The following is a 27,446-nucleotide window of genomic DNA, read 5'->3' as shown; positions in this document are numbered from 1 at the left end:
GAAATTGATACATGATTAAAAAAAGGTTAACATTGACAATGTATTTTAACAATTTTACTTTCATTTAAGTAGACAAATAGATTCTCTCTGACTTTTTCCAGAAGATATTTAACAATACACTATTAGAAAATATTAATCCAACTATACTAATAATTTATACCAATAATTAAATTCTTACTCTTGCATCATCTGACATCTCTTTTCAGTTTTTAATAATCCAATTATAACTGAATACATTTTGTTTGATTTTCTACCAATTGACACCATTATTTTACCATGTCATAAGTATAGTAAGCACCAAAATATATAAATAAGTAGAGGAGTTTCATTAGCAATCAACTTCTGCGATAGACACCGGTAGATATACCTAAGTTTCCTCTACTCTGATCAAACCATTTTCTACGGATCCTTGTATGAATATGTGCCAAACTATGTCATAATTGATCGGGTAATTCATATCTAGATACATTGATGTAAGGAAACACCAAAAAAAACAGTAACAAAGAGAAAGAGTAATATCGTTTCATGGCTAGTTCAAACAAGGCCTTACTTTTTGGGCAAGGCTAAGACAGTAATTTCACATGTCTTCACAAAACAGCATTAAGTGGCAGGGCAAATATCTTCCAAACTGCATGAAAGAATGCAAGAGCTTAAGAATTAAGATCATTGAAAAACTGAAAATAGATAAATGTTTCTTTGTAGAAGATTCTCTACCTTTCTCCAACGCACTCAATAATGTCACCAGTGACTGTTGATCTTTTCTTATGGCAGAATGCAAGTGAAGCAGCCTTCCTCATCATTGCAGACCCAGCAACGCATCCCAGAACAGCTGAATTTTTACAACTGAAAAAGGAATTTAAAAAAAAAGGCTTAGGTTAATAGGGTTGGCCACTGCGCCTAACCAAAAACGAAAACATGATTCATTGTAGATTCGTAGGTAAAATAATGTTATATAACCTGAGATTTGAATTTGGATCAGCAGCTATGATATGTTGGCGTGCCCACGACAAAAAGACAGCGACACTGCAACAATGAAAAAAAAGGTGTATTTTTACTTCAAAAATCTTGAATTTTGATCTTAAGGCCTGTTTGGTATGTTTGATAAGACTTATCCTATCAATCATTTTAATGTTTCTTCAATTTTAAATAGCAATAATTAATTACCTGGAAATAAAACTGATATAATGATATCTATAAATGCAGGAGCCATCTAAAGATACAACACATTCTTTCATGAGAGGAATTTAACAAACACCATGAGCAAAGAATTACATACCTTCCAGAAAGGATATCACCTTGGCCGCCGCATCGTCTAGGAGAACCATATATGCTCACCGATTTGACTGCATGCATAATAACCATAATCAAAAGAGTTACAAACATCTATGAAAATAGTAGTATGGAGTACCAGAAGAACATCACATTCTTGATTGGTACAAGAAAATGTTGTTCAAGTAAAAGAAGGATGAACAATAAAACAGTAGTATGGATCTCTTCCCGGGCCTAGACCAATGACAAGACAATCAAATCTTTCCATCCATTTGTCAACTTCGGCAAGAACCTTGCGAGATATGGTTTTCTTGTCCTCCTCCCTGAAATCAGTCTCTGGTTACAAACAACATCCACATAGTTCAGAAATGTGCATGGAGTAAGATGAAGGTTACATAGAAGCTGTACCTGACACTGTATGATTCTTCCAATACAGGGTGCACAATCAACTCTGGACTGTAGCTTTTGATGATAGGAGCAGCATCTTTTGTACAAAAGACATGGGACAGATCCGCACCCTGCGTGGGCAGGAAAATGGTTGGCATAGCATAAGTAATATAACTAACAAAACTAGGTTGAAAATTAAATGAGCAATAGAAGGCTAACGTAAGCACAAGTGCAGGTACCAACAATTTTTAAAGTCGAAATAGCAGCAAAATATGGAGCACCTGTGTATTCACGGCACCCTCCAATAACAGCTATTTTTCCTGATTTAAACCATAAGAAAAGAAAAATCAGATCTTTCTTATTTATTTGTCCAGCCACAAACATAAATATAAATATCACAGGATTAGTCCTCTAGTCATAAATGACATGTGACAACATAATTCTTTCTGAATTTTCTTAGATTGACATAACTCATCTCAAGATAGTAAAAGTTTAAGGCATATTTGCAATAGCTAAGAATCATTTTGTTACGGTTTGTCTAGAAAAGTAAAAGGTAAGAAATTAAAAGAAAGAACATATATACGTGCATATGAATAACAAGTCCCAATCGAATCACTGACATTCAAGACCTATTACTAGAAATCCAACTAATTGATCCGACTTGAGTGGGTTTGAAGTTTTCCAGTGAGGGTTTTTTCCATTTCCAGGTTAGAACCCTGAAACCTCTAATTCAAAGAAGGCATACTAATATTATTATTCTTATGATTATTATCATATGGAATGACAAGAAATGTGTACCTGCCTGGCCTTTATGTCTAGTAGGATCAAGGGCAGGAGTAATTGATCTAATAACACTCTCAGCATCAACCTCAACAGATCTTAAGTCTTGCTGCATATTTCTAGAATGGTCAATGCCACCTCCCAGAGACCTTATCAAGAACTGTTGCCTTCTGTAAACAGATGAAGAAGCCATAAGCATGCAAGTGTTTGCATAGCTCAACAAGGATAACTGTTGGGAACTCATCACATGTTTCATCAACACCATCCCCTATTCACAACCCACCAACAATATTATTCAAAACCTCCAAAGCTTCTTACCTGCAAATGCCTAAAAAAAACCCACCAATTTCAATCAATCCATTAGAAATTCTGATACAACTCAGCTCCAAATTCCGTAATATAAATGCAGATAAGACTCAAAGGTCCAAACTTTTCCGTTGACGCAACACATTAACACAATCATCAGTGAATAAAGGAGTTTTTTTTTTACTTTTTATTTTAAATGAATCAATTGAAAGAGAAGGTATGGAGAAAACAGTGGAGAGAGCAAAATAAAGCACAACGCACCAACCTGAATGGTCAAATGCGGAGGAGGGCGGTGGTTTGAGGAACACAGAAAGCTTCAAGACGTCTACAAATTCAAAGCCACTGGTTCAGAAATCAGCAGCGAGCTTTAGATGATCCAGCTTAAAATTCAGTAATTAATAACACTGAAAATTGAGAAAATTTTCTTTCTTTCTTTTTTATATTTTAAATTTAGCTGGTTGTCGTTATTGGATGAGTGCACGTGTTCCCAATTCGGTAGCGCTTAATAAAATGACGTGTCGTTTTGCAACATTTATTTTTCGTTCCATTCGCCAAAGTTGTTTTCTTTTTCAATCCTTCTCTCTCTGTGGAAGATTCGAGCTTTTTCAAGTTGAAGAGGCATGGCTCCACCAAGGGCAAATATGAAGATGAACGCGATTAGGTCAGGGATAGTGGTGTTGGGAGCGTTGGCATTTGGATACCTCAGCATACAGATTGATTTCAAGCCTTACCTCCAAAAAGCTCAGCACCAAAACGTGCTTCTCCAATCTGATTCTGAACCAGAATAACCACCCTCTTCGCCTTCTCAGGAATCCTTCTCGTTCCCAGAACGAAGTTCATAGAATGCGCCTCTCGTTGCCCCAATTGGATTTTGGAAATCAAACTACTTTGATAGGGAAGCCATTTGTTTAAAAGGTTTTTTTTTTTCCAATTGAGGGTTTAGGGTTTGTGGTGATAATCATTGTGCTATATGTATGTGTTTGGAGTTTGGATGAGACATTGTTTGTGCTCCTTACTTGACCAGTATATTTGAATTTGAAATGAAATTCAGCCTGTCGCATATTATGTTCATTAATTAGGATTAGGAGTATGATTAGTGCTTTATGAGTTATGTAGAAACTTTGATATTCTTGGTTAGCTAACCTCAAACAATTGCATGAATCGATCTTTATGGTTGCCATTAGTCTCTTAAAATAACTAATTAAGGATGGAAGCGTAGTGCGTACACCTCTTACTAAAAAAGAAAAGGTGAAGTTGGTAAAGTTGAAAGTAGGACCGTGGAAAATGAATGATTCAGAATTGCAAAACATTTCATTTGCTTAATAAAACAAAACTGACAGACAGACCTGAAAAACTAGATGTAACTTTATTTTCGTTTTTCACTTTCTCTATCAAATATATTAAGGATTCTATGTCAGAAACTACAAATTTGGAATGTATGTCTTTGATCGAGATCACATAGTTGACAATCAATCAAAATTCCCCATATATCAGTGTAGAGCAGATTTGAAGAAAACTACGTTGCAATATCCGCTACAAGTCTCCTAAAACAAGGACCGAGCTCAAAGTGTTTCAGCTCCTTTGAGGTGAACCTGCTAGAAGTAGAAATCATCAGTTCCACAAAAGCTACATCCAATTCACTCTAGCTAATTTCAAAGACTGTGCTAGCATAAAATGATCACCTTGTTAACATTAATGTAAAGCTTAAGTAAACGACTATTCAAGTTTATTAATGGTTTAATGATTTTGTTCGTCAGATCCCCATATTTTTACTCGATTTTGACTTTTATTTCCTGTTGCCTGAAAGTTTTATTTGGTCCTTAGATTTATTAAACATTTGTAATTTGGTTCTCCGTCATGACCAACTAACTGTAAGCAACCATTAGTGGTTGCCACAACCACACCATTTGCCTCGACAGCACTAAATTGATAGATGTGAAAAATTTTGGTCATAAATGAGAGCCAATCAGGCGAAAAAGTAAATAATAAATAAAGAAAAGAAAAGAAAAGAAGGTGATCTAAAAGACTAAAAGCTAGGTAAACAATAGGGACAATAGTGATGAATAAGTAAACCTTTATTGGTCTTCTGTGATTTATCTCAACCAGGACTTTATTTATTAAACTAGAAAATGGTAAGAAATGTTCTCCCATTCCTGCCAAGCACTTACCTTTTCTTTGGTTGTGCCACTTCTCTATACTTGTGTACCAAGTCCACTGGAAACATAGTCCTGCAATACGCAGTATTCCAGCCGCAAGAACCTCAACTGTGGCCATTAAGAATGACCTTTGAGGGGATAAACCTGCAGTTGCTAATGACAGTGCAATTCCCTCCAAATTGCAAGGAATGATGAAGCTCCCAGATTTTATGCCATCAAAAGTTTTCTGAGCAACCTCCTCAGGTTTCATTGCACCAGAAGAGGATGCAATGATTTTGGTGAGCTCTGGTTTTCTCTTGTTTTCTGTAAAAGTAACATTTCAGTTTGTACTACCACTATGTTATAGGAATAAGTAAACTTCCCAGGAGATTATATCAACGGATCTCATTTTATAAATCTAATTATCTTGAGCTATTGACTGTCTATAATTTTCCAATCAGGATCAACGTTATAACATTTGACAATAAGTTCAAATGCATGAGATCATATACTAAAAAGATAATACAATAATGACTTAATGAGGAAGCTGGAAATGATTAAGTCAACAGTATATTGAGTTACAAGTAAAAGAAATCTGGTAATCAATGCACCAATTCTTGGTAGCAAAACATAACTTCAGTGTAGGTTATACACTATAGAATTAAGCACTCCAATCTGTAGCTTTTTCCTCTTTTCACATATATTACGAGCTTAAAGTAGCAAGTTCAAATTCATGGAAAATGCTTCAACAAGGAATACTACTTCTCTCATCAACACAAAATTTGAAGCTAGATGTATATCACCAAAACTAATATGCATAAAGAAATAAGCTAAAGCACACACTTCATTACCTTCGGCGAATCCGGGAGTATCCGTGTCCGGAGGGAAGATCAGAGAGACATGAATGTTATCTGCTATAACTTCTTGTTGCAATGCTTCTGCTAAACCACGGAGGCCAAATTTACTGGCAGAATAAGCTGCATAACCATAAATTCCCACCTAAAAGTATATGTAAACATAAATTCCACATCAGTCAACAGTAATCTACTAAACCAGATGTTCATTCCTCTTACACTCAAAATATCCAGCATATCCAAACCAATTTTAAATCCAAAACCCTAAAAGACTGTTAGATTCAAAATTTCCACTGAATTTGAGCTTTCTTTCAATCAACAGCAGAGTCTCATGCAAAACTTCAGAGTGTAGAAGATTTATACCTGACCGGCCTGCGAAGAGACAAGAGCGATGGAAACCGGTTGCTGCGGGTCCTTCCTGGTCCTCATGGCCGGCAACGCCGCCTTGATGAGGTTGAAGCTTCCCATGAGGTTAACGTCCAGCGTGAACTTGACCTCACTCAATTCCTGCTTCTCCAGCTCGAGCGCCACGAACACGCCGTGGTTAAGCAGCAGCACGTCGATCGGCCCAGCCTCGTCCACCGCGCGCTTCACGGCGTCGTAGTCCCTGACGTCAGCGGCGAAGACGGAGACGTCGATGCCGGTGGCGAGGCGGACGGCATTGCGCGCTTCCTCGAGCTTGTTGCGGGAGCGGGCGAGGATGGAGACGCGGGCGCCCTGGGCGGCGGCGTGGTGAGCGAGGGCGAGGCCGATGCCGCTGGATCCACCGGTGATGAAGACGTGGCGATTCTTGATCGGGATCTTGACGGGGCGAGGGCGCACGAGGAAGTAGACGAAGGCGATGAGGGCTAAGGGGATGAGAACGATGAGGGTGAAGAGAGAGAAGTACGCATCCGCCATTGCTGAAACTTCCTTCGATTGGAAAGTCGTTACGAGCTATGAACCAACTAACATTTTTCTTTTTGTCTTAATATATTTACATATGTTATAATTTTAGAAAACAAAATTATTAAAATATATTTTAATATAAATGAATTAAAGACAAAAATAATTTGTCAGAGAAATCAAAACATCAAGAGAGTTATTTACTTTTTATTTTTTCTCTTCTAAAAGTTAAATAAAAGACCATGTTAAAAGAATACCTAATTGCACTGCCTATGTTATACTCTAGCAATATTGTACCCTCTTTAATGTGAGAAGGTTTGATTGTGTGAGTTTTGCCTCAAAACTATATTCCCGGTAATAACATAAAAGAAGAAATATGTTCATAACAACACTAATCAAAATATCTGCACAATCAAAGGCTTTTATCTATGATTGTATATATGTACTCCAAAATTCAAGTCTTGTACTGTGTAACGTGTTAGCGTCTTTTTGAGACTGTTGAGAACAATTTGTGAGTCCTTGCTGCCCAAGACAAATAAAAAAGAATTCCATGACTCTTTGAAGTTCCTTGCTATGAGAAGCCTTCATGTTTCATGAACATTGCATAAAGCAGCTCATTCCATGTATCAGGTACACCAGGCAGACACCAGTGGCTGCAATCTTGCCGATGGAGTGCCGCCGTGCCGCCATTCGGACCAAGATAGTAGATTGATGAGTGCCCATCTTTTCTCTGAGCTGTCATCTCTGTTATATTCAATATTTTCAACTTGACAAGTTGAGTGCTATTTTTGTGTGATGATAGCAATGAATTGCCTATTTTGAATTGTGACCAGTTATCATTAGGCACTAATGACATGTTAAGCTCTGGCAGTGTTTCCAAATGACAACTTCCACCGCTTCTCCAATCTCCACTTCTGTTCATACATTACTGGATAAATATATGCAAAACTTGAATAAATCATAACAATTGTTGCAACAAATTACAAACCTGAAGTGCACGGGTGCATATGTACGAAAGAAAACTTGACTCTTGTTAACATTTACATTATCTTGTATCCAATTCAACACTGTCTCCATAGACTTCCTATATGCATCTTCCACCTTCATTTCCATCTTAACTTCCATACCTTGTTGGAAATAACAGCCTGAGCAAATATGAAACAGTTACTTCTTTGGTGAAAAAACACAACCACATATACAATTGTAACATAGGAATGAATTATGAATTACCCTCTTATGGTTTTTTCATGATTCCACCAGTGTCCTGTGTTAAGAACCAAGACATGTGCATCTCTCCACTTCAAAGAGTTCCAATCCATTTTATCCACCTTCAAGGTTGTCCTAATGTTTCTAGCAGCGCCGGCCGGCGGCCGGCTTTGCAATACAAGAAATGGAGCTCTGTAGTATTCTACAGTACAGTTAAAGTCTCTGAATTTGAAAACTAAGAACCCCTTGTGCTTTGTGATTGGGTTGCCATTTACTTCATAGATTGATTTCTTGTTAGTGACTACAGAAGACAGCATGCATAAGAATGACTCCCATTGATTTCTTCCGATTGAGTCCCCGGCAAACACTAGGCGTTTGTTTCTCAGTTTTTCCAACATCATTGTTGCATTGAATCTGTAATATTTTTTTAAAACATCAGTAGCAAACCAATATGTTTAATGGAATTATTTCTTGGTTCAAATAACATCATCTCTCAAAGTCCAATAAGGTTCATAGTGTCATTAAGTAATTCAAATTAATTGAAAGTGTTCTCATCATCCAATAAGGTTCATAATGTCATTTTCACAAAGCTGATATGTTTAGAGAATATTGTATATGTGACACAAGTATACAAAGGATACGCCACCATTTGGGTCCCCCTCAAAAGATGCTAAATAAGGTATGTTCAGAGACACACCCCTATTGAGATTTTTAATATTATTATGTTGTTTTCAAATTTCTTGCTCTCAAAATTAATATCAGCAACTTAATTTTTTGCTGACAAGTCAACACGATAATAGCTTATGACTTTTTCCACAAAAAATAATTATTAGACTCTCATCAATTTATCCTCTCCAACCTCCATCGTTATTTTCTCCGCTGCCAAAAAATGATTAAACCAATGACCATTGTTGGTTATAGTTCTTGATTTAATGCAAAAATGGGACTTTTTCTCCTCTTTAATCTGATAAGAGAATGAGTGAGAGAGTGAAAAACATACCTTGGCAAGTTGCAATGTTTGGGTTGCCACCTCCACTTTGTGTAAAAGGAATCATGTCTACCATTTTCAGAACAACGAAAGCCATCATCAAGGAAGTTACAATCTTTTGAGTCATACAAAGGGTAACTCTCATCCCAAACCCACTTACCCTGAAAAAAATCACACTCCTTTTCTCCAAGAAACTCATCAACGCTGTTATCTCTGTGTTCCGAAACCGAAACCGGAGGCAAAGCAAGGGTTTGTGATTGAGCCAAGAATCCGAATGGTGTGTAGTCAAAGTAGAAGAAGAAGCAGCACGTGATGAGTAGAAAGAATCCAGCAAGACCAACAGAAACAGAAGGTTCCAACAGCCTCATAAGTTTGACTCTTCGAAAGGCTTCGGAAATCGGCATGGTTTCTTGGGGAGAATTCGAACAAGAACAAGTTGGAAAGAGTGGCATGCAAGGAACATGTATGGGACTTTAATTTCTCTTCGGTTTTTCTTCTTTCATGTTCATGGCCCTGAATTCAAGGGAAGCATGTTTTGTAAGCCTTGCTTCGTGGGTCACTTTGGTAAATTTAAATATTGGATTTTGATAGAAAGGCAAAGAGAAAAAATAACAACATTTGGGTGTGGAAGAACCGAAGAAGCAAGGGATGAATGGATGGAACATATATATATTTATTTTTTATTTGGAGTTTAATATTTGATTTAATGCCACATAAACTAAAAAATTTGTTTAATATAGGTATATAATCAGTGGCGGATCCAAAAAACTTATAAAGAGGGCCGAAAATTAAAAAAATTAAAAGTGCCATACTAAAACTGATAATTTTAATAAAAAAATAATTATATATTTTAATATTATTTTAAATTAAAATTAATTTAAAAAAGTCATTTATATCAAAATTCTTTTTCATAAAATTTTAATTTTTATTCTTATTATAAAAGATATAATATAAATAATATAAATTTGTTTCTCTAATACTTTTAATATATGTATTTAAAATAAATTAATGAATATAATATATAAGATATATTTAGATTAATAAATAATTCACTTAATATATTTTGATGTTAATATTATAAAAAATAAAATTTAATCTAATTTATTTTTATGTATATATTTTTTTATTACATTCAATTAGAAATTATTATAAAAATTAAAATATTTTTATATAATAATAGATAAAAAAATTACAAAAAAAATTAAATTTTTATCCTTATTATAAAAGATATAACATAAATAATATAAATTTATTTTTTTAATACTTTTAATATATGTATTTAAAATAAATTAATGAATATAATATATAAGATATATTCATATTAGTAAATAATTCACTTAATATATTTTGATTTTAATATCATAAAAAATAAAATTTAATCTAATTTATTTTTATGTATATATTTTTTTATTACATTCAATTAGAAATTATTATAAAAATAAAAGTATTTTTATATAATAATAAATAGGAGAATTACAAAAAAAAAATTGAAAGAACAAAAGAAAATAAATTTAAAATGTATAATATGGGATTTGAACCTATGCTTTTTGAAGTATAAAATATTTTCCACTAACCATTGAACTAAATAGTATATTGCTAAAAGTTTTGGACATTATATGCAATATATTTTAAGTTTTAAAAATTTAGGATGGTCCCCTAAATCCGCCTCTGTATATAATTAAACAATTCAACTCACTATAAATTTAGACTATTATACCACATAAGCTCCGTTTTTAAATCCTTTTAAAGTATTCATATAAGCAATAGTCAACAACATAAATAATAAAAATAAAAAAAATTTAATCACAATATCACTAGAAAGTTAATTCTAAACTTAATTTAGATAAAAGAAAAATAAAAACTTTATATGTAGTAGAACAAAAAATAAAAATTTTATAAATTGCATGCAAAATAATATCAAGGACAGAGAAAATATAAAAGAAAATAAAAAATATGAAATATAAAAGAAGAAAATATTAATATTTTTTATTGAAAAGAAAGAAGGATTAAAAATCCTATAAAATAAAAATATTGAATATAATTTAGTAGAATAAATAAAAAATTATAAATAATATAAAATATTGAATAAAATATTTCAAACAACTTTATATAGATAGAATTTAATTTTTTTAAAATAAAAAATGCCTTGATCTATCTTTGCAGGAGAAAAATATCAAAACTTGATTTAAAAAAATATAATATAAACCTCCAAAAAAATATTAGAAGATAAAGAAATTATAAAATATTTAGATTTTATTAACATATTTAGGAAAAGATAAATATTTTAAATAATAGGTTAATCACAATTTAAAATCTCTCGTGTAATTAACACTCAGATCAATGTATATAATTTGAGATTGAACCTAATTGATACAATGAACTGCAAATGATTATGACAAAAGGTAATTACATTACAAAGTCAAACGAAAAAAAAAATTCAGTAAGAACAGTCATTGTATAAATAAAAAAAAATAAAAGTAAGAATTAGTTAATAAAAATATAGCAAAATTCTAATTTATATTTTAATAAGATTAATTTCCATAAACAAAATGCCTAATGCATTATTATTGTATAAAATAGTTAAAAAAGAAAAGAAAATAAAAAAAACTAAATAAAAAAATTAATTCTAAAATTTGCATTTATAAACAGTAAATAAAACACTTTATATATAATATTCATAACGATATAAGAAAGAATTAATGTAATTACGAAAAAAAATATGATATAGACTATTATAATTATTATTTAATGTCATTATAGTCAATTATTAAATATTAACAAATCTAATAATTTAATATATAGTATTTTCCAAAAATAACGTCTATATTAGAACTATTGATTTAGGAAAATACAAAAAAGAATCTTAATAATTACTAACATATCTATTTTAGATGATTTAATCATTAAATGCATATATTAAAAAACATAGTTTATATATTTGTGCGAATAATTTAATTAGAAGATCTCACAGGATACCTATCATGATTCATAAAAATTAAAGAAAAAGTTTTGCGGTAACATTTTTATTAAAATTTGGCCAATTTTTGACCAATAAAAAAAAATAGTCTCACATCATTATATGTAATCTCACACCATTAAAAATATTAATAATAACTAATTGATAATTACAAATCACAAAATATATCGCTCCCCAGCACTCCTCAAAACTAAATTACTAGTAAACTAATAGATAAAATTATTACGATATTATTTTGTTATATAAAAGAAAGAAGATTAAATAAATGATATTTATAAATAATAGTTAAATATTTTGTGATAAAAAATTATTTTTTTTAAAACGTAATAATCGTTTTAAATTAAATAATATTTTATAATATTTATAAAAAATAAAAAGTAATAAATACACTTATTTTATTTGAATTTGTCAAAATTTAATATTCAAAAGAATGTAATGTTATAATATTTAAATTCAAAGTTTATAACTTCAAAAGATTTTAGTAACGTTACAACATTTTGTTTTTTATTATAATTTTGATTTTAGTTTAAATATAGATGTTATTAAACTATTAATAAAAAAAAACTAAATATCTCAATTAAATAAATGATAGTTATTGCAAGGAAGGATTGACATCCCACATGTAGGAGTACTCGAGTAGCATGGTATAAAGAAAAAATGGCGCAAATTATTTTTTATATTAAAGTGAGAATAATATTTTTCATTATTATGGATGTATGGACAGGGACGGACCTACGTTGATGGAAGAGGGGGCATTTGCCCCCCACAAGTTTTAAAGAAAAATTAATACTTATATATATATATCATTATATTATATTTATTTTAAAATAAAATATAAATAATTTTTATGTTTTATGTTAAAAAAATATTTTGTTAAATTTAACATTTAATAATAATTATATTGTTAAATTTGATTTAGCATAAAATAAAAAATTAAATAAATAAATAAACTCAAAAAAATGATAATTAATTTTATTATATTATTTAATTAGCTGATAATTAAATTAAGTTATATTAGCTTAGTCGTTTACTTAAGAAAGTGTTGTGAGTTTGAATTTTGTCTCGTATATATAGTAACTCATTGGCCCTGTTAAATAAAATTTAAATTTTTGATAATTAATCCTTAATTTGTTGGGTATCATAGGAAAAAAAATATATCTATACCTAAATTTTATTATATTTTTGCCCCATAACTAAATTTTTTTGGGTCCGTCACTGTGTATGGGTGTTAATCTTAAATATGGTATTATTTGATTTAAAATATAAAAACTAGATTTTTTTATTATTGGGAGGACAAAAATTAGACTTTTTGATTTTTTAAAAACAGAAATCCAATCATTCAATTTGTGAATTTTAAAATAAAAAAATTATAACAAATAAAACGGATCCTCTGATTTAATATTAAAAGCTTTTTAGAAATTTTTTTACAAAGTAAACGGACGGACCAGTTACATGTCATAATCCCATACTAAAAAATTAATATATGCAAAACCAACATAATTGAATAACACACTGTCTTTATTGATAATAAAATTTTTTAGCGAAAAATAAAAGGGTGGAGGAAAATAAGAACAACTATTTTAGGGTTTTATTCAAAATAAAAATAAGAACAAAATGAGTTATGAAAATATATGATCAACTCAAGAAGTTAAATCTTTTGAACATATGATCATTGATATCCCAAGTTTTGTTTGATTGTAGCTTCTAAAATGAGTTATGAAAATAAAAAGTGATAAAGCTATAAAGAGAAAAGAATAAAAGATAACACTTAGTAAAAATGAATGAATGAACATCACAAAAATTTGTATTTATCTCAACCAAATAACACACGGTAAAATTTGAGGAGCTTAATCACAAGACATTAAAAAATAAAAGAAACAAAAATGGGGGAGATATTCAACCAAATGACACGTAGTTACGTGGGTTCACGCTTCCAAATTTGGAGCATGGTAAAGTACTTTATTATGATTAAGTACTTGAAGATGAGATGGACTCACCTGACATTGGAAGAGATAATAATATGGTCATGCAGTGCAACAATTCAATGATTAAAATGTATGATCAAATGTAGGAAGCAGATCATGGTATCTTCGAAGTTCACACGTCTCATATGTGACTTAGGCTTAGTTTGGTAAAGCTTTTACTTTTCAAAAGTAGCTTATAAAAGCTAACTTTTAAAAGATGGCTTTTTAAAAGTTGTAACATTTATGTTTGGTAAATCAAATTAAAAATTACTTTTAATAATCACAAGCAATAACAATTGCATTTGGTAAAATAGCTTTAAAAATTTAAAATTACTATAATAGACATAAATGCAAGCATTAAATTTGAAAAATTAGTTAACATATGAGGTTATATTAGACTTTTAAATTTTGAAAAGCACAAACCAGCTTTAAAAAGCTCTATCTTAGGTACTTTCAAAAGTATCCCGATCTTTTAAAAGCTGCAAGCACAAACACATGATCTTTTTTATTTACCAAACACAAAATGAGGAGCTTAGGCTTTAAAAAGCACAAGCACCTCTTCGAAAAGCTTTACCAAACCAAGCCTTACTTAGAGGAAATGATATAATTGCTACTTTCACTTGTGTCTTCTATTTGGTAGTTAAGAAATATGTTTAAAATGAAGTTTGGAACATTAAGAACTTCTATTGTTTTTTCTTATCAAAGCTACCGTTAAGATTGGGCAGATGAATCCAGTGTTAATCTTAGTCAAGGCTGAGTCAAACCAACCTAAAATCTGTAATAGACTAGTAGTTAGTGATTAAACTCTGTCTATTTCTATCTTAGTATCTTTCTTTAAATATTACATTAAAACCAGGGAAAGAGGTAACTAGTTCACCTTGCTCGTTTGTTCATCTTTAGTGCAATGCAAAATTAAACTCATTCTTAATCTAAATGACAAGTAATCACAGCCAACTGAGTTGAATCCATGAGGCTCAAAGTGATCCTAATTTCCATATCCACCAGCTTCTTCTACTCCATACTGCAGCAAAAGTTCCTACCTCAAAACTGAATCTATCATTGACCAATAAATTACTATGTGCACAAGTTAAAATTCAAACTCCTGAACACTTATGAATTAACTTATCACTCGAACAACTTGAATTACTTATTTTAAGAGACTAATGGCAACCATAAAGATCGACGACTCATGCAATTGTTTGAGGTTAGCTAGCCAAGAATATCAAAGTTTCTACATAACTCATAAAGCACTAATCATACTCCTAATCCTAATTAATGAACATAATATGCGACAGGCTAAATTTCATTTCAAATTCAAATATACTAGTCAAGTAAGGAGCACAAACATCGTCTCATCCAAACTCCAAACACATACATATAGCACAATGATTATCACCATAAACCCTAAACCCTCAATTGAAACAAAAAAACCCTTTAAATAAGTGGCTTCCCTATCAGAGTAGTTTGATTTCCAAAATCCAATTGGGGCAACGAAAGGCGCATTCTATGAACTTCGTTCTGGGAACGAGAAGGATTCCTGAGAAGGCGAAGAGGGTGGTTGTTCTGGTTCAGAATCAGATTGGAGAAGCGCGTTTTGGTGCTGAGCTTTTTCGAGGTAAGGCTTGAAACCAATCTGTATACTGAGGTATCCAAATGCCAACGCTCCCAACACTACTATCCCTGACCTAATTGCGTTCATCTTCATATCTGCCCTTGGTGGAGCCATGCCTCTTCAACTTGAGAAAGCTCGAATCTTCCACACAGAAAGAGAGAGCGAGAGAGAGAAGGATTGAAAAAGAATACAACTTTGGCGAGTGGAACAGAAAATAACAAATGTTGCAAAACGACACGTCGTTTTATTAAGCGCTACCGAATTGGGAACACGTGCACTCATCCAATAACGACAACCAGCTAAATTTAAAATATAAAAAAAGAAAGAAAGAAAATTTTCTCAATTTTCAGTTATATTAATTACTGACTTTTAAGCTAGATCATCTAAAGCTCGCTGATTTCTGAACCAGTGGCTTTGAATTTGTAGATGTCTTGAAGCTTTCTGTGTTCCTCAAACCACGCCCTCCTCCGCATTTGACCATTCAGGTTGGTGCGTTGTGCTTTATGTTGCTCTCTCCACTGTTTTCTCCATGCCTTCTCCTTCAATTGATTCATTTAAAATAAGAAGTAAAAAAAATTAACTCCTTTATTCACTGATGATTGTGTTAATGTGTTGCGTCAACTAAAAAGTTTGGACCTTTGAGTCTTATCTGCATTTATATTACGAAATTTAGAGCTGAGTTGTATCAGAATTTCTAATTTCTAATGGATTGATTGAAAATTGGTGCATTTTTTTAGGCATTTGCAGGTAAGAAGCTTTGGAGGTTTTGAATAATATTGTTGGTTGGGTTGTGAATAGGGGATGGTGTTGATGAAACATGTGATGAGTTCCCAACAGTTATCCTTGTTGAGCTATGCAAACACTTGCATGCTTATGGCTTCTTCATCTGTTTACAGAAGGCAACAGTTCTTGATAAGGTCTCTGGGAGGTGGCATTGACCATTCTAGAAATATGCAGCAAGACTTAAGATCTGTTGAGGTTGATGCTGAGAGTGTTATTAGATCAATTACTCCTGCCCTTGATCCTACTAGACATAAAGGCCAGGCAGGTACACATTTCTTGTTATTCCATATGATCATAATCATAAGAATAATAATATTAGTATGCCTTCTTTGAATTAGAGGTTTCAGGGTTCTAACCTGGAAATGAAAAAAACCCTCACTGGAAAACCTTATTCAGACCTCACTCAAGTCGGATCAATTAGTTGGATTTCTAGTAATAGGTCTTGAATGTCAGTGATCCGATTGGGACTTGTTATTCATATGCACGTATATATGTTCTTTCTTTTAATTTCTTACCTTTTACTTTCTAGACAAACCGTGTAACAAAATGATTCTTAGCTATTGCAAATATGCCTTAAACTTTTACTATCTTGAGATGAGTTATGTCAATCTAAGAAAATTCAGAAAGAATTATGTTGTCACATGTCATTTATGACTAGAGGACTAATCCTGTGATATTTATATTTATGTTTGTGGCTGGACAAATAAATAAGAAAGATCTGATTTTTCTTTTCTTATGGTTTAAATAAGGAAAAATAGCTGTTATTGGAGGGTGCCGTGAATACACAGGTGCTCCATATTTTGCTGCTATTTCGGCTTTAAAAATTGTGGGTACCTGCACTTGTGCTTACGTTAGCCTTCTATTGCTCATTTAATTTTCAACCTAGTTTTGTTGGTTATATTACTTATGCTATGCCAACCATTTTTCTGCCCACGCAGGGTGCGGATCTGTCCCATGTTTTTTGTACAAAAGATGCTGCTCCTGTCATCAAAAGCTACAGTCCAGAGTTGATTGTGCACCCTGTATTGGAAGAATCATACAGTGTCAGGTACAGCTTCTATGTAACCTTCATCTTACTCCATGCACATTTCTGAACTATGTGGATGTTGTTTGTAACCAGAGACTGATTTCAGGGAGGAGGACAAGAAAACCATATCTCGCAAGGTTCTTGCCGAAGTTGACAAATGGATGGAAAGATTTGATTGTCTTGTCATTGGTCCAGGCCTGGGAAGAGATCCATTCCTTCTAGTATGCTTTCTCCTGGAGTGACTTTTCTTTTCCAGTATGCATGTGATTCATGTGATTCTAATTGGATAACTATGGCCTAAAGATTGTCAATTAACTAGTCATTCTAAGACAAACCCATAAGACATGTTTTACTCATGAAGGCTCATTTGGTTTCAAATGTGATGAAGCATAATTTCATAAATTTCAAAAAATATATGTTGCTTTCTGGTAATAAAGTCGAAGATAGCAAAGATGAACAAGCTCACCTTGGTTAAACAAATTTGGTGTAATTTCAAAGAATTGCACTATCCTACAAGCTTTAACTATACGTCTTGTACATAGATTTTATAGCTTTAAGATGTGCTCAGTAGTTGTGAAGCATACTGTTTTCTACTTAGTACTTGCCCTTCTGATGTAGGAATTGTTTTTTCCCATTGATGTTATATGAAATTGCATGCTGTGCAATCTAACTGTTGCCCCTTGCCATTGTTCATTATCATTAATTCTAACGTTTGCACAATGTTGTTAGGATTGTGTGAGTGAAATAATGAGACATGCAAGACAGACAAATGTCCCAATTGTGATTGATGGGGTATGTCTACTGAGGTTCAGACTTACGAACATATGATCATATGACTGATTTCGTTTAAGATTGTATATATTTGATTGATTATCCTCAACAACTTTTTTGGGGAAATTCAGGATGGACTTTTCCTTGTGACAAATAATATTGACCTTGTTAGCGGTTATGGCTTAGCTGTTCTAACCCCAAATGTCAATGAATACAAGCGTCTTGTGGAGAAAGTATTGAGTTCAGAAGTGAATGATGTAGATGCTACTCAGCAAGTGCTCTCTCTTGCCAAAAAGTAAGCCATTGGTTTGTACTAGAACATCACCAATTTTCTGGCAATTGATCCTTGTGTATTTACAGATAGATTTTAGTGACTAATCATTATTTGCTATTAATTACACCAGTTAAATGCTACTATCCACTCTTCTTTGGCAGGATTGGTGGCGTTACTATTTTAAAGAAAGAAAAATCTGATCTGATAAGTGATGGTGATACAGGTGCAATTTTGATATATAGGAAATCCTTGTTGTTCCTTAATTTTGCGGAAACGTAGGGCGGCTGAAAGGATGAAGATTATTTTATCGTTCATCCTTCTTTTGCTTGAACAACATTTTCTTGTACCAATCAAGAATGTGATGTTCTTCTGGTACTCCATATTACTGTTTTCATAGATGTTTGTAACTCTTTTGATTCTGGTTATTATGCATGCAGTCAAATCGGTGAGCATATATGGTTCTCCTAGACGATGCGGCGGCCAAGGTGATATCCTTTCTGGAAGGTATGTAATTCTTTGCTCATGGTGTTTGTGAAATTCCTCTCATGAAAGAATGTGTTGTATCTTTAGATGGCTCCTGCATTTATTGATATCACTATATCAGTTTTATTTCCAGGTAATTAATTATTGCTATTTAAAATTGAAGAAACATTAAAATAATTGATAGGATAAGCTCTTATCAAACATACCAAACAGGCCTTAAGATCAAAATTCAAGATTTTTGAAGTAAAAGTACACCCTTTCTTTTCATTGTTGCAGTGTCGCTGTCTTTTTGTCGTGGGCACGCCAACATATCATAGCTGCTGATCCAAATTCAAATCTCAGGTTATATGCCATTATTTTACCTACGAATCTACAATGAATCATGTTTTCATTTTTTCTTAGGTGCAGTGGCCAACCCTATTAACCTAAGCCTTTTTTTTTTTAAATTCCTTTTTCAGTTGTAAAAATCCAGCTGTTCTGGGATGCGTTGCTGGGTCTGCAATGATGAGGAAGGCTGCTTCACTTGCATTCTGCCATAAGAAAAGATCAACAGTCACTGGTGACATTATTGAGTGCCTTGGGGAAAGGTAGAGAGTCTTCTACAAAGAAACATTATCTATTTTTAGTTTTTCAATGATCTTAATTCTTAAGCTCTTGCATTCTTTCATGCAGTTTGGAAGATATTTGCCCTGCCACTTAATGCTGTTTTGTGAAGACATGTGAAATTACTGTTAGTCTTGCCCAAAAAGTAAGGCCTTGTTTGAACTAGCCATGAAAAGATATTACTCTTTCTCTTTGTTACTGTTTTTTTTTTTTGTGTTTCCTTACATTAATGTATCTAGATATGAATTACCCGATCAATTATGATATAGTTTGGCACATATTCATACAAGGATCCATAGAAAATGATTTGATCAGAGTAGAGGAAATTTAGGTATATCTACCGGTGTCTATCGCAGAAGTTGATTGCTAATGAAACTCCTCTACTTATTTATATATTTTGGTGCTTACTATACTTATGACATGGTAAAATAATGGTGTCAATGGGTAGAAAATCAAATAAAATGTATTCAGTTATAATTGGATTATTAAAAACTGAAAAGAGATGTCAGATGATGCAAGAGTAAGAATTTAATTGTTGGTATAAATTATTAGTATAGTTGGATTTTCTGAATAAGCTTACAAGAATTTGAATATCTTCTAATAGTGAATTGTTAAATATTTTCTCGAAAAAGTCAGAGAGAATCTATTTGTCTACTGAAATGAAAGTAAAATTGTTAAAATACATTGTCAATGTTAACCTTTTTTTAATCATGTATCAATTTCTGGAGTCATGCAATGTGATGTTGGTCTTTAGAGGGAAGGTTCTTAGTATTTAGTGTGACATAATGAGATAATTTTACATTTAAGTCACTTTAAGTGTTACAATAGACAGTGATGGATTGCTTATCTCCTATGAACCACAAGTAGCTAAGCATCTGTTGTTGGTCTTTAGAGGGAAGGTTCGTAGTATTTAGCGGTGACATCATAAGATAATTTTACATTCAAGTCACTTTTAGTGTTACAACAATAGAAATTGATGGGTTGCTTATCTCCTATGGACCACAACTGGTTATGCCATTTTCAAGTTTCAACGCTAGATTTACTCCATGATGATGGTTGAATTTTAAACATGTTTAGTTTTAGTTTCTTATTTAACCATAAGTCAAGTCGATCATTTCGTTTTTAACTTAATTAACAGAATATGTATGTGTGCAATAATTAACTGCAATTGTTGCAGCTCAATAGTTAATTGATATTTTATTAAAGGCTTGAGACTCAATTGGTCCTTCAATAGACTAAATTGAGCCATTAAGTCACCTAAAAAACCAAATTGAGTTCGATACTTTTAGATACCCTTAGTGTCACGTAGACTAACCGTTAAAATGCTATATTCGTAGTTAATTACACACACCAAGTATTAGATGTCCAAATTACTAAAATAATTATAAAGCAAAAATTTAGAGACCAAATTAAACCTTATCTAAAAAATATTAGATGTATATATTATGTCAAAATATGGTGTTGACTTACAGGTTATTCACTATTAGAAACAAACAATGTAGACTCCACTCGAATTATAAATACAAACTTTGAATTCAGGAACAACATGTAAACTACTTTCCTTGAAGCCATTGAGCCACTATCCCTAGTTAGACCCTTCATCAATTCCATGGATTCCTTTCCTTCCAATTTCAAGCATGCAAGCATTCTAGCTTGGTCATTATGTGCAATCATGTTCACCACTTGCATACACAGTTCCGATTCCAAGATCCACTGCAATGAGAAAGACAAGCAAATCCTTTTGAACTTCAAAAATGGAGCTATAGATCCATCAGGCCTCCTCTCTACATGGTTCTCTCAACAAGATTGCTGCCATTGGTATGTAGTTGTGTGTCACAACTTCACCAGTAGAGTCACACAACTCAATCTCCCTTGTTCATTTATAAATGGCTATGGTTATAATAACTTCATTGATAAATCACACTGTCTCTCAGGTGACATTCCCATATCTTTGTTGCAAATGGAATTTTTAGAACACTTGGATTTGAGTAACCATGATTTCTTAGCTATGACATATAATTCCATGAATAACCTTTCATTAGGTAATCTTCCTTATCAGTGTGGAAACTCTTCAAGCCTTCATTACCTTGATCTATTAGGTAATTTAAACCTTCTAATTCACAATTTGGAATGGCTTTCTAGTGCTTCCTCATTGAAATATATTGACCTTAGTGGTATTGATCTTCGCACGGAAACTAATTGGGTCCAGTTAATGGCTATGCTTCCATCGTTGTCAGAGTTGTACTTGGTTGATTGTCATCTTGATAACATGAGTCCTTCTCTTCATTTTGCTAATTTTACTGCACTTGAAGTTCTTGATCTTTCCGTGAATGCAATTTACTCAGAGGTGCCTAATTGGTTATTCAATCTTACTTGTGATATCTCGTATATTTACCTTGACAATAATCTTTTGAGAGGTGAGTTACCTAAGGCAATGCCAAATTTTCAAGTCTTGAAATACTTGGTTTTGTCTAACAATGATTTAAATGGACCAATTCCAGATTGCTTAGGTAAACTTGAGCATCTCACATACCTTGATTTATCTTCAAACTTATTTTCTGGACCTCTTCCTATAAATTTGGGAAACCTGTCATCTTTAGTTGCCTTAAAGGCCAGGTCTAACTACTTTACAGGAGTTGTGTCTGAAAAACATTTCACAAATCTATCAAATTTAAAGTTCTTGTTTGTGGAATCACCAAACATCATCTTTGATTTTGACTTACATTGGATACCTCCTTTTCAACTTGATGGTGTATTTTTGGGTCCTGTTGGCCCTAAACCTCCTCAATGGTTGTATACACAGACATCTCTCAAGTCCCTTGGTTTTGCGAACTCAAAATTTTCATTTGAGACTGGAGACAAGTTTTGGAGTTTTGTATCCAAAATTGAACTTCTCCAATTGGTGGGCAACTCAATAGATGGGGACTTGTCAAATGTGTTGCTTAATTCTTCTTTCATACAACTATCATCAAATAATTTGAAAGGTGGTCTCCCTAGATTATCATCAAGTGTACGCATTTTCATGGTAGACAACAACTCTCTATCAGGATCGATGGTTCCCCTTTTGTGCCATGACATGGACAGAAGAAGCAATTTGGAGTACTTGGACATGTCCAACAACAAATTATCTGGAGGGCTTACAGATTACTGGACGAATTGGAAATCGTTGCTTCATATCAATCTAGGAAACAATGATCTAAGTGGCAAGATTCCCCCATCAATGGGATTGTTGGAAAATCTTACATCACTCCATTTGCATGAGAATAATCTCTCTGGAGACATACCTCTCTCACTACAAAATTGCCACTCCTTGTTGATCCTGAATGTTCGCGAAAATCGCTTCTCAGGAAGTATACCAAACTGGCTTCCACACAAAGCAAGGGCTCTCCAACTAAGGTCCAATCAATTCACTGGTACCATTCCACCACAGATATGCCAAATGCATTCTCTCACTATCTTGGATTTTGCAGATAACAGAATCTCAGGACACATACCAAGCTGCATAAACAATATCACAGCTATGGTTGTCCATGTTCGTTCAGTCATTGCAATTGGCTACATCTTTTATATTGACGGTACGCGTTACATCATACCAGAAAATCTTATGCTGCTTATGAAGAGTAAAGGATTAGAATATGAAGACTGGAATTTGATTCGCATTGTTGACCTTTCAAGTAATGATCTGCTTGGAACAATGCCTGCACAAATGTTTAGGCTCACTGAATTGCACTCCTTGAACTTGTCCCACAATCAGTTAGTGGGGAAGATACCAAAGGAAATTGGCAACATGAGAGAACTTGAGTCCTTGATTTATCAAGGAATCAACTTTCAGGTGAAATTCCTGAGAGCGTGTCAAACTTGTCTTTTCTTAGTTACTTGAACCTGTCATTCAATAACTTAACAGGAAAAATCCCATCAGGGACACAACTTCAAGGCTTTGGTGCACTCAGCTACATTGGAAATCTTGATCTTTGTGGACCTCCACTTACAAAAAGTTACTCACATGATGGTATATTTGGAGGCACAGAGCCTTTGGATGCTGCTGTTGCTGATGATGATGATAAGTCTCAGTTTTGGTCATCTTTCTATAAAAAATAATAGTGTGTGATATAATAAGAAGATATATTAAAAGTATAAATTAATAATTTATAAAAGTAATAAAATTAGAGATAATTTAATAAATTGAAAATAAAATTTAAAAATAAAATATTTTTTATCTTTTAGAATTATGAATATAAAATTAAAAAAATACTTTGAATATAAATTTTTATCTTTGCTTCAAATTAAACATTGTTAAAAAAATAAATAAATAAATTTTATAATATTTATAAATAATTACTTTATAAATATTTATCTTGATTTTATTACACATAATAACAACATAATAATTTTTTTAATATCTTATTTAATTTAAATTTTCAAATTTTAACGTCCTAAAAGTTAAATAACTTATAAAATTTTTATATTTATTTTTAAATATTTTTTATTTTTTATTATTTAAATTATTTTATCAAATCTATAATTAATTGAATTCATCCCTATAATAAGGAATCAATTTAATTGAATAATCTTGAAGCATTTATATAGTTATTTTTATGGTCAATAAATCTGTTAGTTTTTCAAGATTCAAAAAGTTATTGATAAGAAGATGTATGGTGAATTACGAAAATTTTTATCAGGTATATAATTTTTATATTCTTCTATTTTTTTATTAATTATTCTTATAGTTTGATATTTAAAAACGAAAAAAATAAGCATTTTTATTTTTTCTATTTTTTTTTATTTATAGAAAAATGAAAGCCTCTTTAGGTTTAGATCCATACTTTGGCTTATCATTTAAAAAAAATGAAGACAAGTATAAATATCTATAAAATTTAAATAAAAATGATCTTTTGTAAATAACTAATATGTATTTTAGTTTATATATAATCTTTTTGAATCAGGATAATATTATTATCATTATTTGTTGAACTATGTTTTTTCTGATATATATACCTTTTTATTGTGTGTTTTTATAATTTAACATTTTAAAGATTTTTTATAATAATTTTAATTTTAATAAAATATAATATAAATAAAGTCACGTTAATATTAAAATAATAAAAAATACTTATTTAATAAATTTTAAAAATGAATAAAATATTAATAAAAAAATAAAAATAATTTTTTAAAAAACAATAGAAAAGAGACTGAACATGCCTGTTAAGCCACTAGTGAATATAAAATTAAAAAAATACTTTGAATTAAATTTTTATCTTTACTTCAAATTAAACACTGTTAAAAAAATAAATAAATAAAATTTATAATGTTTATAATAATTACTTTAGAAATATTTATCTTGATTTTATTACACATAATAACAACATAATAAATTTTTTAATATCTTATTTAATTTAAATTTTTAAATTTTAACGTCCTAACAGTTAAATAACTTATAAAATTTTTATATTTTTTAAATATTTTTTATTTTTAATTTTTAAATTATTTTATCAAATCTATAATTAATTGAATTCATCCTATAATAAGGAATCAATTTAATTGAATAATCTTGAATCGTTTATATAGTTATTTTTATGGTCAATAAATCTGACAATTTTTCAAGACTCAAAAAGTTATTGATAAGGAGATGTATGATGAATTATGAAAATTTTTCTCAAGTACATAATTTTTATATTCTTCTATTTTGTTTATTAATTATTCTTATAGTTTGATATTTAAAAACGAAAAAAATAAGTATTTTTATTTCTTCTGTTTTTTATTATTTATAGGAAAATGAAGGCCTTTTTAGATTTAGATCCATATTTTGGCCTATCACTTAAAAAATATGAAGACAAAAATAAATATCTATAAAATTTAAATAAAAATGATCTTTTGTAAATAACTAATATATATTTTGGTTTATATATAATCTTTTTGAATTAGGATAATATATTATCATTATTTGTTGAACTATGTTTTGTCTGATATATATATATATATATATATATATATATATATATATATATATATATATATATATATATATATATATATATATTAATTATGTGTTTTTATAATTTAACATTTTAAAGATTTTTTATAATAATTTTAATTTTAACAAAATATAATATAAATAAAGCTAGTTAATATTAAAATAATAAAAAAATACTTATTTAATAAATTTTAAAAATTAATAATATTTTAATAAAAAATAATAGAAAAGTGGCTAAATAGGTACGATAGTGCCTGTTGAGCCGCTAGTATATATAAAGAGTTTTGTTAGGTATACAATGAGTTTTGTAAACAATATGAACAATGGATTCTAAAATTAACTTAATAAAATAAAAAAAAACACTTCATCCCTAAATTACTTCATAAATTTTAACATTAAGATAACCATCTGCATACTTAGTAAATTGAACATCTAACTATTACTAACTGTACATAAGTAAATCGAATTAAAAAAAATAACCATCTAATTAAAAATAATGAATATAATCATTTGCATACCTATTGAATTAAATATTCTACATATCTATTGTTCACATTGTTTACCATTACTTTTCCATATATAAAACAAAACTTTGCTTTTGTTAAATACCTATTTGAATAGCCGCAAAAAATTTGAAGGTCACGAAGTTTTTTCACCAACATGGATGAAATCTTTTAATTTTACACATTGATATCCAAACGGTTTATTGTATTTGTATAACAACAATGCTAAGAACCAAAAGGGTATTAATAAAAAATCAGCCAAATACCTCTGTATGAATTCAAAATCTCTACGAGTTAATATATATGGATGTTTCTTTTGCTAAGTATCAGAATGTTTCTTGTTCATACTAAATGGATGTTCTTTTATATATTTTTAAAATTTTTTTTATTACAAATATGAATGTCTCTATTTCTTTAAGAATTTCATAATTTTTTTAAAATTTTATAGATATTTAATTATTTTTGCTAAAATATAACTGGATATTTCTTTTGTTAAGTATTAGGATGTCTTTTTCATATTAAATGAATGTTTTTTTTTTATATTTCTGTAATTGTTCAAAGACTCCTTTTAACTAAGATCAAGTGTGTAGTTTGCAATATCTTTAATCATCAAGTGTCCATGCTTCTTCCATCTTTGTTTTGGTGTGGCTCATAGATGTTTTCCCAAACCTGGAAAGTGTTGCCGCGGAACGACCGGAATGAGCAATCATGACTCCGTGAACAGGCTTGTAATCATCAAGAAACAAATTTATGGTGGTCTTCCAATACACAACATCTCTTCCATTGTTCTGAATCTGAGTGAGACGAGAGTCTTCTAAGTGCACAAAAAGTCCTATTTTATGACTGAAGTAACCAAACAAAACATGCCTTATAATCTCAGCTCGGCTTCGCTCCTAGCTTTTAGTGTGGAGGGATCTACACAAAGTGTAATGTCCTGAATTTTTTTTAAAAACTTTTACATTTGATTTCTTTGATTACTATCCAACCCTCCAATTTTATTAAAATTCCTATATTACCCTTATTTCTTTTACCAAACCCTAACCTAATTAACACCCAATTATCCCTTTACCCCAAAGAAACCTTAGTCCCCTTTCTTTTTCAGCAACACACACACACACACACCTAATAGCAGCAGCTGAGAATGAAAGAAAAAAAAAAGAAAGGAAGAGGGGAAGAAGGAAAGGGTGAGAGAAGAGGTGAAGGGAGACCAATGAAAGAAAAAGAGAAGAGAAAGGCGGCGCGGTGGGTGTTACTGCCACCGTCGCCGCCGCTGTTGACATGAGAAGAGAGGGAGATCTGAGAGAGTGATATCCAAGAGAGAGAGAGAGAGAGAAAGGAGAAGATGCAGCAGCGCTGGTGGGCCTCGTCGCCGCCGTCACTGCACTTGCCAAGTTGTCGTCGCATAGCCGTCGCCGCCTTGCTACTGCTTCGCGCCACCACGCTCTGCTGCGTCACTGCCGAACTCGCCAAGTCGTCGTTGCACACCAAAGGAAAGAGAGAGAGAGAGAGAGCAGTGACGCTGCCGTCACTGTTGGGGCTGTCGCGGTGGTTGCCATCGTCACTAAAGGAGCTCGTCGCTGAGCTGCTGGGTCGCCGTCGGAGGAGAACTCGTCGGAAAGCTGCTGTCCTATCCGGTCGTGCTCTATCCTCCATTCTTCCTCCACTGGT

At 31.7% G+C, this 27,446-nt stretch overlaps 5 protein-coding genes across 13 annotated transcripts; 2 read left to right on the top strand and 3 right to left on the bottom strand.

Annotated features, from left to right (window-relative positions):
- Positions 1-303: 303 nt before the first annotated feature.
- LOC112717258 (ATP-dependent (S)-NAD(P)H-hydrate dehydratase) lies at positions 304-3,912 on the bottom strand. The gene is made up of 11 exons (XM_072204075.1): positions 3,474-3,912; positions 3,008-3,067; positions 2,755-2,764; positions 2,455-2,606; positions 1,900-1,976; positions 1,678-1,787; positions 1,454-1,592; positions 1,277-1,383; positions 958-1,023; positions 715-843; positions 304-628 (listed from the first exon to the last, which is right to left on the bottom strand). Exons 1-11 carry the CDS (start codon positions 3,580-3,582, stop codon positions 601-603), a joined length of 987 nt encoding a protein of 328 aa, XP_072060176.1. The 5' UTR covers positions 3,583-3,912; the 3' UTR covers positions 304-600.
- Positions 3,913-4,031: 119 nt separating this feature from the next.
- Positions 4,032-6,908, bottom strand: LOC112715031 (3-dehydrosphinganine reductase TSC10A). Of its 2 annotated transcripts, none has more exons than XM_025766767.3 (4): positions 6,095-6,908; positions 5,729-5,876; positions 4,911-5,201; positions 4,032-4,337 (listed from the first exon to the last, which is right to left on the bottom strand). In XM_025766767.3, exons 1-4 carry the CDS (start codon positions 6,629-6,631, stop codon positions 4,315-4,317), a joined length of 999 nt encoding a protein of 332 aa, XP_025622552.1. In that variant the 5' UTR covers positions 6,632-6,908; the 3' UTR covers positions 4,032-4,314. The 2 variants fall into 2 exon arrangements, with proteins under 2 accessions (XP_025622552.1, XP_025622553.1); XM_025766768.3 differs by having other exon boundaries at positions 4,032-4,334; positions 6,095-6,823.
- A 38-nt stretch (positions 6,909-6,946) lies between these two features.
- On the bottom strand, positions 6,947-9,521 carry LOC112715034 (protein trichome birefringence-like 11). Its single transcript, XM_025766770.3, has 4 exons — positions 8,823-9,521; positions 7,847-8,236; positions 7,605-7,763; positions 6,947-7,530 (listed from the first exon to the last, which is right to left on the bottom strand). The coding sequence occupies exons 1-4, from the start codon at positions 9,260-9,262 to the stop codon at positions 7,188-7,190; spliced, it is 1,332 nt and encodes a 443-aa protein (XP_025622555.1). The 5' UTR covers positions 9,263-9,521; the 3' UTR covers positions 6,947-7,187.
- A 5,540-nt stretch (positions 9,522-15,061) lies between these two features.
- Positions 15,062-19,582, top strand: LOC112715030 (ATP-dependent (S)-NAD(P)H-hydrate dehydratase). 6 transcript variants are annotated; one of them, XM_025766765.3, is made up of 13 exons: positions 15,705-15,848; positions 16,101-16,110; positions 16,260-16,411; positions 16,896-16,972; positions 17,085-17,194; positions 17,280-17,394; positions 17,903-17,965; positions 18,076-18,239; positions 18,380-18,441; positions 18,656-18,722; positions 18,978-19,043; positions 19,160-19,288; positions 19,374-19,582. In XM_025766765.3, the coding sequence occupies exons 3-13, from the start codon at positions 16,315-16,317 to the stop codon at positions 19,399-19,401; spliced, it is 978 nt and encodes a 325-aa protein (XP_025622550.1). In that variant the 5' UTR covers positions 15,705-15,848; positions 16,101-16,110; positions 16,260-16,314; the 3' UTR covers positions 19,402-19,582. The 6 variants fall into 6 exon arrangements, with proteins under 6 accessions (XP_072060652.1, XP_025622551.1, XP_025622550.1 ...); XM_072204551.1 differs by lacking the exon at positions 16,101-16,110 and having other exon boundaries at positions 15,062-15,852; XM_025766766.3 differs by lacking the exon at positions 16,101-16,110 and having other exon boundaries at positions 15,218-15,848.
- Positions 19,583-20,871: 1,289 nt separating this feature from the next.
- LOC112715029 (uncharacterized) lies at positions 20,872-23,728 on the top strand. 3 transcript variants are annotated; one of them, XR_011866263.1, is made up of 4 exons: positions 20,872-21,122; positions 22,352-22,700; positions 22,775-23,136; positions 23,224-23,728. XR_011866263.1 is itself a non-coding variant. In XM_072204004.1 (2 exons), exons 1-2 carry the CDS (start codon positions 20,914-20,916, stop codon positions 22,776-22,778), a joined length of 1,791 nt encoding a protein of 596 aa, XP_072060105.1. In that variant the 5' UTR covers positions 20,872-20,913; the 3' UTR covers positions 22,779-23,728. The 3 variants fall into 3 exon arrangements, 1 of the variants encoding a protein (XP_072060105.1); XR_011866262.1 differs by having other exon boundaries at positions 20,872-22,700; XM_072204004.1 differs by having other exon boundaries at positions 20,872-22,700; positions 22,775-23,728.
- The last annotated feature ends 3,718 nt before the right edge of the window (positions 23,729-27,446 follow it).

Source organism: Arachis hypogaea, chromosome 10, assembly GCF_003086295.3.
Source record: "Arachis hypogaea cultivar Tifrunner chromosome 10, arahy.Tifrunner.gnm2.J5K5, whole genome shotgun sequence".
In the NCBI taxonomy this organism is placed as follows: Eukaryota; Viridiplantae; Streptophyta; class Magnoliopsida; order Fabales; family Fabaceae; genus Arachis; species Arachis hypogaea.
This window is presented reverse-complemented; position numbering and strand designations above follow the sequence as displayed.

Coding starts and splice junctions, on each gene's coding strand:
- LOC112717258 (XM_072204075.1), bottom strand. CDS start 3,582: ATGAACTTCGTTCTGGGAACGAGAAGGATTCCTGAGAAGGCGAAGAGG. Junction 3,068..3,473: donor TGGTGCTGAGCTTTTTGGAG/GTAAGGCTTGAA, acceptor TTGAATTTGTAG/ACGTCTTGAAGCTTTCTGTG. Junction 1,977..2,454: donor TAGACATAAAGGCCAGGCAG/GTACACATTTCT, acceptor GGTTTAAATCAG/GAAAAATAGCTGTTATTGGA.
- LOC112715031 (XM_025766767.3), bottom strand. CDS start 6,631: ATGGCGGATGCGTACTTCTCTCTCTTCACCCTCATCGTTCTCATCCCC. Junction 5,877..6,094: donor TCTCTTCGCAGGCCGGTCAG/GTATAAATCTTC, acceptor ATATACTTTTAG/GTGGGAATTTATGGTTATGC. Junction 5,202..5,728: donor TACTCCCGGATTCGCCGAAG/GTAATGAAGTGT, acceptor TTACTTTTACAG/AAAACAAGAGAAAACCAGAG.
- LOC112715034 (XM_025766770.3), bottom strand. CDS start 9,262: ATGCCACTCTTTCCAACTTGTTCTTGTTCGAATTCTCCCCAAGAAACC. Junction 8,237..8,822: donor AAACATTGCAACTTGCCAAG/GTATGTTTTTCA, acceptor AAAATATTACAG/ATTCAATGCAACAATGATGT. Junction 7,764..7,846: donor CATGAAAAAACCATAAGAGG/GTAATTCATAAT, acceptor TCATATTTGCTC/AGGCTGTTATTTCCAACAAG.
- LOC112715030 (XM_072204550.1), top strand. CDS start 16,165: ATGGTGTTGATGAAACATGTGATGAGTTCCCAACAGTTATCCTTGTTG. Junction 16,412..16,895: donor TAGACATAAAGGCCAGGCAG/GTACACATTTCT, acceptor GGTTTAAATAAG/GAAAAATAGCTGTTATTGGA. Junction 17,966..18,075: donor TCCCAATTGTGATTGATGGG/GTATGTCTACTG, acceptor GGGGAAATTCAG/GATGGACTTTTCCTTGTGAC.
- LOC112715029 (XM_072204004.1), top strand. CDS start 20,914: ATGGATTCCTTTCCTTCCAATTTCAAGCATGCAAGCATTCTAGCTTGG.